This window comes from Drosophila melanogaster, chromosome X (assembly GCF_000001215.4).
Source record: "Drosophila melanogaster chromosome X".
Classification (NCBI taxonomy): domain Eukaryota; kingdom Metazoa; phylum Arthropoda; class Insecta; order Diptera; family Drosophilidae; genus Drosophila; species Drosophila melanogaster.
Genome location: NC_004354.4, coordinates 12,291,109 through 12,303,383, shown reverse-complemented (window position 1 = coordinate 12,303,383; position 12,275 = coordinate 12,291,109). Strand labels below are relative to the sequence as shown.

Below are 12,275 nucleotides of genomic sequence, written 5' to 3'. Positions count from 1 at the left end.
AACAGGCCGTCAGTCAGTTGGGACAGCAAAAACACAAAAAAAAAACGAGAAAATAACGAAAAAAAAGGAGAACAGAAGAGAATTTCCCCTAGCCAAGCTCACACTTAACCCCCTTTTTTAAGGGGGTCGAGCAGCTCCATCGAGTCGTCGAGCAAATTCTGACTGCCTACGACAGTAAGGAATATTGTAACAGCCTCTTCTTGGACATTCGAGAAGCGTTTGATCGAGTGTGGCACATTGGACTCCAACTGAAAATCAAGCAGACGCTGCCTGCTCCATATTTTGGGTTGCTGAAATCGTACCTGGAAGGAAGGAGGTTCGCTGTGCGCTTTCATTCAGCAATTTCCACCGAGCTCAACGTGGCAGCTGGTGTTCCACAAGGTAGTGTCCTCGGCCCCCTGCTCTACTGCCTGTATAGCCACGACATGCCGCAGCCAGATGTAAGCCTTTACGGGAAATCTATGTTGGCCACATTTGCCGATGACGTGTGCGTCACCTACAGGTCCCGATGCGAGCACGACGCAGCCGATGGTATCCAGGACTTTGCATACCGGTTCTCGGAATGGGTAAGACGATGGAATATTGGCATCAATAGCAGTAAATCCAACAACGTCTGCTTCACTTTAAAGCGGAGAACGCCACCGCCCGTCTACATCGAGGAAGTCCCCGTACCACAGCCGAACGCAGCAAAGTACCTTGGAGTGCTTCTGGATCGCAGACTCACATTTTCCAAGCATGTGACCGACATCAGAACGCGCCTACGTGCTAAGGTGGCGAAGCACTACTGGCTACTTTCTTCGCGCAGTAAATTGTCGCTATCCAACAAGCTAACAATTTACAAACAGATCCTAGCACCAAACTGGAAGTATGGGTGCCAAATCTGGGGCTTAGCCTGCGACAGCCACATCAAAAGGATCCAGGCTATTCAAAATAAGGTAGCAAGACTCATCACCGGCTGCGAGTGGTTTGTTCGAAACACCACCCTGCACAGAGACCTGAAACTCGCAACGGTATTTGACGAAATAAACAAGCACTCGAGCAGATACCATGACAGGCTGGAGCGCCACAGAAATCGGCTGGCCAGCGCTTTAAACAGATCTCGCCCACCAAGGAGGCTCAATAGAAGGCAACCGAGGGATCTCATTACCCGATCTCCTTTGACAAGGGTCCGCAGAAGCTGACGCTTATCTTAAATCCTATTTGTTATATGTGATTGTTATGTAATTGTAGTTAAATTACTGTAAATTTGAAAAAGCTAACTATAGTTAGCCGGCGAGCCCAAATGGGCTGAATTAATAGATAAGAAGGACACAAAGGGGATTCAAGACTTCCCCGTATGCCTTAATAAATAAATTAATAAAAAAAATAAAAAAAGCGCCCTTCCTGGCTCCATTTTATCCCCTTTATTTTCGCAGCACCCCCACAAAATGGCAGCCAAAACAGGAAGTAATCTATAGTCGCTCCGCCATTGTTTATTGTTTAATTTTTAGTCAACGTTGTTGCTGTTGCTCAACTTTTGACTCCGGCCAAGTCTCCGTTCTGGTTATGCCTGCTTCCTGTTCGTCCTTCGTCCCACGTCCTTCTCCCTGCAATAATCCAACCCACCACCCCCTTAACCCCCCACCTTGCTCGGCGTTTTCTTTGCCCGTTTCTTCTTGTATTATTTCTATTGTTAACAGTTTTTGCATTTGCCGCTGCAAGTAGCGAAAACTTTTCACAATGGACCTTTGTTCCATCCCCGCTCCACCGACTCCCCCCTGGCTCCAACTCTCCACCTTAACTGCCCTGCCTTTCAACGATGCCACTTGAGCACTACAAAGCCAAAAAAAAAGAAAAAAAAACGAATGGAAAAGAGGACACTGAATGGAGGAGCTGAGGGGCAGAGGAGCGCAACAGCAGAAGCAGACAAAGACGGCCCGAAATGCCAAAGACGAAGACGTTGACAACGGCGGCAGTCTTGCACCCCCAACAGCCCCAAGCCACCCATAGCTAACCATGGCCACCCATTGCCACCCACTAAACAACGCCTCCCTGAAGTCATGACACGCCCGTATCGCATTTACTTGGATTTCGCTTTATCGGAGCGGCAAGGAAAACAGCAACCCGCCGACGACGACAACAACGTCACCCAGTTTCCATAGCATCATCGTCATCATCATCTGGTTCTTTCCGCTCAGCCTACACTGAAAGCAAATAAGTAGCTCAACTTTGGGGTAAGGAGCTCCCGCTCCTATTTACACAATCCTTTCAATTGTTAATTTTTTACTCAGATTTAAAAGCTCAGCGTTGTTAAGTTCTCTTCAATCGAATGCTTTCCTTAACTTTCATTCCCCTTATTTCTAGTGTTTAATAAAAATTGTGTGGAAGAATAACATTTTTTTTTTGGTGTCTTGGGTGAAATTCTTCTTATTTTTTAAACTGATATTTTCTTTCTTTTCTAGCCATTTTCTCTGGCCAAAGCGAATGACTTATAATTGCGTTGCGGTGTCTACAACAACAGCAATACTCCCAGATATAATGGCAATTTTTCCAGGCAACGCTTCCCATTTACCAGTTTTTAACTTTAGTCCCCCTTTTTTTTTGTCAGTAATGAGAGAAATAGTTTGACTAATCCCTCGGTCGATGAAACCACTTAATTAATGCAGTGAAAATCAGTTCATTACGATGATCGGATGGCTGTCAGTGCAAACCGTTCATTAACTTAATAGGCACACTTTTTTTTGCAATTAATACCCATACTTTTTACACTTTAGTACAATTAATGACCATGGTTGCTGACACATTCTATAATATATATATATTCTTTTTTTTTTGGCTCATTAATAAAATTACGATTGTGACTTATTTTAATAGCATTTTTTAGCTCAAACCATAGATCTCGTTTTAGTTACCCCTCTCCCACACACTTTATGTCATTTGAAAGGACTTCTGCAAGGGCATTTTATAGAACTTCGGTATGCCGAAGAAATTATTATTGCATTGACAGTTTGAGAATATATATTTATACATACATATATCAACCGAAAAAAAAGAATAATTTAAATGCGGAAAACGCAAAAAGAAACGCAAAAACCTGATGGAAAAATTTGCATTAAGAATTGTTTGTAAAGAATTTTCTGTTTTTCCTTAATTATTATTATTTTTTTTATATAAAACTTTGATATTTTTTTCTTCTCTTTTCTTGTGAAGAATTTTCTGTGTTGAACGGATGGATTGGATGTATGCGTGTGGTTGTGTGTGTGTGTGTGATTGGGTGAGTTTTATTGTATTTGGAAAACATATAAACAAATGGCTTAGACGCAGACAATTAGGACATTTAGGGATACGTTTGGGGGTTTTGTAGGGATGTTTTTTTTTTTTTCGTTGTTATTTTTTTGAGTGATAACATATAAGGATATACAGATATTTTCTTTCGTTTTACTTGCATTTTTATTAGCTTTGATTGGTTCTTTCTTTGTCTTTGTTCTGCTGCTGACCTTTGGGTTTTCATTTCATTTTATTGGATGGGAAACCTATCGAGTTTCTGTTTTTTTTTTTTGTATACATAATTCCTTCGTTTGGTTAACAAAACATCAACAGAGATATTAATCGATACGAAAACTCATAAAGTGATTTATATTTGATGAGATTTGTTTACCATAAAAAGCTTTGATTAAAATTCAAACGAATACAACCAAAAACGTTAAGAGATCAAGAGTTTGAGAGAGATGAGGGAAGAAATTGGTGGAGTTTCGTTGATGGAAATCAAAACATAAGGATTTAATAACGATCGGGAGCATTTTGTGATGGCAGACATATATAAAGAGAATGTGAGAAATGGTGATTTTGGAGAAACGGAGAACCTCGGGAGAAATCAAACAAAATTCTGCTCGAAATGCTCACATGCCAAACTATGAGTAGAGTAGAGTAGAGTAGAGTAAATAATAATAACAATAATATTTCGATGACTTTCGTGGATAAATGGGTTAGTATGAGTGTTAAAATCGCTGGCTGATTGGCAAAAGGAAAAACACAAATCGGAAATCAAACTAAATACACATATAGACACGGTACACATAACACATACAATTATTTATCTATATATATATATATGTGGATATATATATCGAGATTCTTTCATCTTGCCCTATAAAGTATGCCAACGAAAAACGATAAAAAATGAATATGGAAATGAATATGGGAAAACATACTCATGATATGCATGTGTTTATATTTATTTTTATTATTTTTTTTTGTTTTTTTGCGAGTGTGCGTGCTGGTGTGTTGGTGAGATAAAAAATTATGAATGCATTTTTTCCGTTGTTAATTTATATTTTGTACTTTTTGTTGTCTTCACTCCTCTTGTTGTCGTGTTTTATTTACATGAATGATTTGTTGACTTTTCGATCTCTGGGTTTTGCGGTTCGCAGTTTTTGTGTGTATTCAAATGTAATTTAAAATCAACAAAATGGCATTATATGCAAGCGAAAGGTGCGAATGGGGTAGGTGCTGGTACAATTATAATGCAATTACAGCCATGGGGCATTTAAATGTTGATCAGCAATTTGGGAAAAAATGCAAAAGTCAATTGCAGGCGTTTCAGACGTACATATTTACTTTTTGCGCTCAATATGTCAGCACTTTGGGGTATTCAAAATGGAAGGTAATCCATAAGTTACGCAAAAAAAACAACAAGTTTTGGTTGAATTTAAATATTTGCGAAATTAGCTGATACAATTGAGAAATCTGCTCTTTCTGAATTGTTAATTTACTTCAAAGAAGATTTGACTTGTGTGACTAATGACTGCATTGACTTGTAGATTTTAGGAAGGTATTTCTTAACTCCAAGCTGTAAATGATTAGAGTTTGGGAAGAGGAAGTGAGTGATCGAAAAAGAAGTGATGAGAGATGCCACCTACATTTGTGAACCAAAGAATCTCGTGTGTGATTTTATGGATGCATATATTTAAAAGAAAAAAAAAATCCGAAGGCAAACAAAACTCGATGCTTTCTGTGGATGGACAAGTGGATGCGATGGATCAATGGATCAATTGGATGCTTGGATGAGGTGAACATAAAATTCAGAATCAACTGAAGAAGATGCGACTGTAACAAATATTTTCGTTTCTTTCTTTTCTTGTTTGGAGTACCCAAAAAATTGTACGTCTGTGTTTCCTTTTTTTCTTTAGGTGTTTTGTTTTCGACTTACCAAGGTGTGAACGAGCTCCAGAAGAGACTACAAATTCACGGGTTGAAACGTAGGATTTTTGGTATATTTTTTGATTTTTTTTTCGATTTTGATTTGCATATGGGAAATGCATTTTGATTTGGTGTTGAAATTTGATTTGGATTTGATTTTTTTTTTTTTTTTGGTATTTGGTTTTGGTTTAGCACACAACATGAAGGTATCGAGCCACAGCAACAGAGTAGGACAGTACACAATTAATTGACAGGACAATAAAAAAGAAATTAAAAGACAAAAATGCGTTTCGTTAACGAATTGATCAAACTTTGATATTGCTTAACAATTGGTAATAATTTTTTTTTTTTTGTTTAGATTTACTTGTAGCATACCTAAGGTGGAGATTTGTACTTTCATAGCTTAGTGAACCAAAGACAAATCAAACGGAAATGGAAACAAAACGGAAATGGAACGAAAACGACACGCTGAGAAACAAGTAACGCAAAATAACACATTTGACGAACACACTTAGTCGGATGATGAGACGAAGACGAAGACAGAGACGGAGGCGGAGATCGGCAGACATCTTCGGGGCTTGACTAACATATCATCTTGGTTGGTTTAGTATGGTTAGTTGGTTAAATGCGGAACGAAACGAAACGGAACGAAATGATAACGAAACGATTGGGGGAACGGGGGAATCATCGGAACGGAAACGGAAACGAAAGAGAAACTCAAAATCAATTTCGCTCCTCGGTCATCCTCAGTTCTAGGGAATCCTCTCCTCTTGGTCTTGGCATCGGCGCAGTTCTCTTTTTTTATTTAAACTTTTTTTGGGGGGGCCTTAAAATCAGAATCAAAATGATAGCAAAAACTCAAGAGACACGCTATATAGGTAATATATAGATACAATGACAGACTGTACTTCGCTTAAGAAACCAAACGAAAGCAAATTAAATTTAAAGTTAACTATCGTTAATGTAACTAGGTCTGTTCTTAGTTATACACTCGATCTGATCGATCACTTACTTATCGATGGAGGCCTAACTTTGAGAGATTTTTTTATATCATTTGTTTTTGGTTATATTTTATATTTTGTATATATTTCTTTTTTTTTGGGGTAAGACGAACACAAGGAGGTTTAACACTAGACAACACACATACTCAATGAAGTGCTATCATTATATATTCGCTTTTCTCATAATGTTCTCATCAAATAGTTCTGATTTTTTCTTGCTCCATGTAGAGTTCGAGAGAATGAGAGAAATGAGGCGGCAAGAAAGGAATGAAAATGAAAAGGACAGCAGGATCAAGGATCCTACGAATCCAAAACTCAAGAGAATCAACCAAAGGAAAAAAGTATGGTTTTTTTTTTCGGCGAAAAAAAATATTATTTTCGGGTTTCTTTCTTTTGCGCTGGAAGTAGTCATCATCAGCGTCTGATTCTTCGCATTGGCTTGGCATTTCCCAGGCGGGCAAGAAAAGAAAAAGCTCAAACTAGGAAAATGTCATTTCGTTTTCCTCCTCTTTTTTTTTTTTTTTTTTTTTTTTGTTGTGGGAGAAATCAGGAGAAATAAGGATCCACAAAACTGATAACATAACGAAACATAACGAATCGATATGGAAACGGAACGGTTGGGAAGAGAACTCAGAGGAACGAGAAAAAAGAAAACTTTGAAAATTCAACATTTTCACTTGAGATTCTCACATTCTCATCTCAATATTATTTTTTAGTGTTTTTTCTGTTTCTTTTTTTTTTTTTTTTTGTTTTCAGCGCATAAATGATAGACTCATTGAGGGGAGAGAGGCGTTCGGGATTGTGGGAATGTGAATGGGTTTAGATTTTCATTTCTTTTGCTTCTTCTTGATTTTTCTTTTTTTCGACTGATTGATTGATTGAGACTACTGGCAGTGTGTTTAGTTGAAGTTGGTATAAAACATAAACAGATTCTTTTATTTTTTTTTTTTTTCTTTTCGTTTTGTAAAGCATAAAGTAAAAATATTTGCATATATGTATATATAGTTGGTCAGATAGGCCATGGGTATCTAGTATCTGGTATCTGGTTATATACACACATATACGCTTCATATAGAATAAATTTGAGCTTTTTCCCTTCATTGCACCCGTAAAGCTTAAAGAATAATCACACAGAACCGAAAACGGAAAAAGTTCAAACGCAATTCCAATGAAAAATTTCTCAATCGCAGATGATCGAAACGTCCCCGTAAATACATATGTAGATACATATATATTCGAAATATACGCGGGACAATCGCTGTCTGCAACTCAAAAACGAAACTCAAAAGATTAAACTGGAAACGAAAGAGATTTGAACTCAGGAAGGAAACTCAAGAGTCGCTCAATGGCAGGCCCTCTCATTTTATATATATATATATATATATATATATATGGTATATATATGGTCATTTTGGAATCCCTGCGCACTAAGAGTCAGACGCATACGTATATGTATATATAGGCTATACAGATATAGGGGCGCTACAAGATAGTTCTTAATTCTAGGGCGTATCACTTACTTCTCGCTGTACTCGTCCATGTGGGCATACGACTGCACCGAGTTCTCCTCGATCAAAAATTTGACTCTCTGATAGAAGGATGCGGTCACCGAAGGCGGTTGTTTACGCAGCAGGACCTCCACGGGATCGTTGGACGATAGGCACATTATGTGCTCCGAGCAGGCGGGATGTGAGCAGCACTCGCTGTCCGAGCAATCGGTCATTCCGTCTATATACAAAACAACATTATCAGGATCAGGATATTAAGGATTTGAAAGCGAATGCCAGAATGACACCTCTATAAGTTACAACTCATGGCTATACATTTTAGGTCAGATTTCTATATACAATATATTCTTTCCAACTTACCGCCATCATTGTCGATATTATCCTTGCAGTTCAGCTCCAGTGCGATGGAGCAATCACGTCCAGCCCATCCCTCAATGCAATCGCAGCGATATTCGCCATTCTCCAGCGTACATTGCCCATGTCGAGAGCAACCATTTTCGCAGCCAGCTGAAGGTATTTAAGTGATTTGTAAATTAATATGGTTAAGTCGCATATCGATGTAGTATCATTGTGATAGCGTATGCTCTAAGTCTTGTATTTCTATTACTGAACACTGAACAATACGATTTCGAGCGACTTGACACGCAATCGAATTGGCTTTTGTATGCCAATTTATTTAACGGTCTGGTATTTTTGTGTGCCAATGCCAATGGCTTGCTGTAATTAAGAGTAAACTGTCCGGATCGAGTGGCGCTTCAAATTGAATGATAACACCCAGCCCATTGCCATTTGCACGGGTATTTCCATTTAAAAACCCAAACCCTAACCCCAAGCCAAAGCATCAGCTACGTTGGATTCCCGTGCTCGGCGAGTCAACATCATGAATATAAAAATAATGTTGATGTTTGCTCTCACTCTCAGTGGCAGTTAACCTTTGGCAGAACACTCGGCGAAATGTTGGGCAAACATAAAAACCCAACGAAACGTAACCTAACGATAGATGATTTGGCCCCATTTTTACGTTTTCTGCCTTCCTTCTTTTTTTTTTTGGCTTTATTTGTTTGTGCCACGACAGCATTTGACGCAAAGTTAATGTCACTTGACATGTGTCATTTGCGAAATGGGGTAAGGTAGCAGCAACGCCCTCCCCCTTTTTTGGCCCTTACACACCATTTGGATGGTAAAAAAAAAAAAGAGGAAAGGGGCCTGCTAACTCAGCTTCCGGCATGTTAAAAAGTTTGCGGCGCATAAAATGACTTCCCTGGTTGTTACTGCCATCCTGTTTACGAGTAGCCCTCTTACTCTTTCCGACGCCATCGTGCCGTCTCTTTCTGTCTTTCTGCCCGAGTGCGTGTTTGTGTGCACATATTGGCAATAACTTCAAGTGTTCTTGCAAATATTGAACTCTCGGGACGGCAGAAACGGGGAATATGTCAAATCTGTTGACTGGATTAGACCTCGAACTTTTGCAGAACTATAAAAACCCCGGCGAAATGGCCAACTTTACTGCATACAAACCTGATTTTAGTAGGACGAAAACCAAAAAAAAAAACGGCACAAAGTTGTACTTAATATTTAAAACCACCAAAATCAATCAAAAGAACTGTCTGGACATTTTTAGTGAAAAACAAAAAAAAAAAAAAAACATCAAACAACTGAAAAATATAAAATATCTGCTACTCCCTTCGAAAATTCCGCAATATGAATGTCCAACAACGCTTTGGAAAATATTTATATAAATATAAACCGATTTACCAACCGAAATGAAATGTGAATTCATTATTAACCTTGTACTTTTTTGCCATTCATATTCCCATTACATGTTTTATTTTTTTTTTTAGAGTTCAAGCTGCACTATTTTCTTTCTTTCTTTGTATTTAACACAGCAATGTCTGCTATTGGCTTTTTACCAACCATTTACAGGAACCTCCCTGTTTGGCTTTTTCGCCCTCTGCGCGGCTTATTTCCCCTCTATTTTATCACTTTCGGCGTACAAATCCCTCGTTTTTTTTATGCCTGGCCATTCAAAAAATTGTTGTAATCTCCCCAAACACACTGCTGCACATATTTTACAATCCATAATAAAACCCCAGCTAGCATAAAAAAAAAAGAAAATGCCAGGGCAGAAAAAAAAAGAGAATCGGCGATGGGGAAAACATTGTAAATATTTGAATGAGACGATGGGTTATAGAAAAGGGAATAGAACTGAATGGCACGGGGTTTGGGCAACTAAATGTAACTACGACATCAACTATGCATGGGGCTTTCGGGCGTCTGTGCACCTAGAAACTATCCAAAAAGAAACCCACCCATTTTGCCACCGAGAAGGAGGGCCAATCGAGTGGAGTTTTCGGTGGCGCGTAATTCGCTGGAAATCTCTGTTTCGAATTCAATCAACTCTGCCGCATTGAAGTCGCCGTCTGACTGCAGTTCAGCTGAAAGGACTAATCTGTGCAGAGACCCTCCTTTTGTATGCACCCCGCCCATTTGTTCGTCTAATCTGCAATGTATTTTTGGCAAATTTCTAGCTAAAAAGATGATGTAAAAATGGAACTATCAACCAATAACTATATTTGGTTGAACAGGCAAGAAATGTCTATATTAAATAAGCTCAAAAATCTGTTGTATCTTTTAGCAATACACATATATTGTACATATAAAGGTAAGCTAAAAAGTGAGATTATATAGAAATATGTATGCCTGTTTGCAATCCATAGGCGACAACTCTGGGGAAAAGTCGTTAAGTACTTTCTAAAAATACGAGCCCCTCAGCCAGACACAGATACCATATACTACACCAGATAGAGCCCCCCCCCCTTTTCACTCGAATCGATTGAAGGAGTTTTTCCCGGGGGACAAAAGTAGCGAGGGCGGAGGCCACCAAGATTGCTTTTGACTCTGAATGACGCCGGAAGTTTTATTGGTTTTGCACACGTCAACGAAATGCTGATCGCGGGTAGGGGGTGGTTTTAGCCCCCCCCAAAAGTGGGCTTGTAATGGCATTACATGCATGCCTGCGCTTCTGCTGCTGCCGCCGCCGCCGCCAGGGGGCGCCACACGTTTGAATGTTTTTGTAACATGACTGTTTGTTTTTAAAGTTTTAATCACTGTCAATCGATAGCTACTTATCATGCTGCAGTGCCGGCTTTTCGTCCTACGGAAAAGTCGTATCCTGCTGCTGTTCCCTGTCATTGGTGTTGTTTTTTTGGTTGCGTTGCCTTAAACAACATGGTTAAGTCATGGCGGCAAAACTGTCAAACGCACTTCCAGCCAAAAAAAAAAAAAAAAAAAAACAGAGTGAGGGGGGCATATAGTAAGCAACAAATAAAGCAGGAAAATCGCACAAGAGGGGGGAAAATTCCCTGCAGAGGGGAAGGCGGAAAATCAAAGGGTTTGGGACGTTGCAAAACTGAAGTGGGTAGCAAATGGCGTAAACATGTACAAAATACTTTGGTGCATCGACTCCTGCCAGCAAAGAAAAAAGTCCGAAAAAAAAATCGGTTTTGATAAAAAGCACGCCAGCAACGTTGGCAAAAAAAAAAAAATGAAACTTAAAAACAGCCACGACAGCAGCTACATTGACAGTGGGCCGGGGGCGGTACTGGGGGCGTGGCAGCTGCAGCAAACACCGCAATGTTGCTGTTGTAAAGTAACTGGCTGTACTGCCTAGAATTCGGCAATTGCCAAAAAGGAAATTCCTAAGATATTGAAGTTGAGCTTAAATTTTAAGTTTTATCATTCCTGTTGAAACTTATATTCTGTTTCTATTTATAACTATTAACTATTTGTGAGTTTAGTCACATTTTTTGTGTCAGTGTTCAAATCTCGATTCAAAATTCCAGTGAACTTACGCAGCGTGCAGTGACGACCATTCCATCCTTGGGAGCAAACGCAGGTGCCATTTTTGCATTGTCCGTGTTCCGAGCAGCGGGAATCGCATGGCAGCTGGTCACACAGATTGCCCGTCCATCCGGAATTGCAACGGCATTTTCCGGACTCACACACTCCGTTCCGGCCGCAATCCAAACTGCAGACGGCTGGAAAAAAAAAAGCAAAATACAAATATTGAATTAGAAATGGTTGTATTCTTTTAGAGAAACTTTAGGTGTAATACTATTAAAATGTTCGTTTAAATATGACATACAATGTCATCGCTCTACCATCCAATTTTCATAATTTTCCATTGTGCGCATTTAAATTCATTAAAGCTTCTGCTCCGCTGGCTTCTTCACGCAAAGTGGCCGAAGTGAAAGGCGTTTGGGTTGTTGGGAGCCATAAAAACAGCATTATAAATGTTACATTTACGTGGTGGCACACTTTGCTAACAAGACCCATACCATTTCCATTCGCATCCCCCCAACGCTTTTCCGTTTTTCTCCTAAAAATGTCGCATTTTCTCGACTCGACTGCGGAATTTTCGCTGGGAATGGTCAACGGTTCTGGTTCATAAGTTGGTTCATAGGTTGCTTGTACGATTTCTTCATGGATATTGATTCAGCGAACATGACTTGGTTGGCTTAATAATATCAAAAGGTCCTGCCACTTTAAGGACTGAGCAGATATTTAAAAAACCTGTTTGAACAAGGAA

General features: G+C 39.3%; 1 protein-coding gene across 11 annotated transcripts in view, besides 1 other annotated feature; it reads right to left on the bottom strand.

Moving 5' to 3' along the window:
• Ten-a (Tenascin accessory) overlaps positions 1-12,275 on the bottom strand; it is a 291,517-nt gene that overhangs the window by 31,831 nt on the left and 247,411 nt on the right. For 8 of the 11 annotated variants that reach the window (NM_001169259.3, NM_001169260.3, NM_001144718.3 and 5 more), the window contains 3 exons: positions 11,539-11,724; positions 8,048-8,194; positions 7,700-7,907 (listed from right to left, as the gene is read on the bottom strand). In NM_001169259.3, coding sequence (NP_001162730.2) covers positions 7,700-7,907; positions 8,048-8,194; positions 11,539-11,724 — 541 coding nt within the window. Of the gene's footprint in view, positions 1-5,188; positions 5,216-7,699; positions 7,908-8,047; positions 8,195-11,538; positions 11,725-12,275 lie in introns of all 11 variants that reach the window. The other 3 variants (NM_001169261.3, NM_001258713.2, NM_001258712.2) reach the window with 1 other exon arrangement.
• Positions 126-1,366: a mobile genetic element.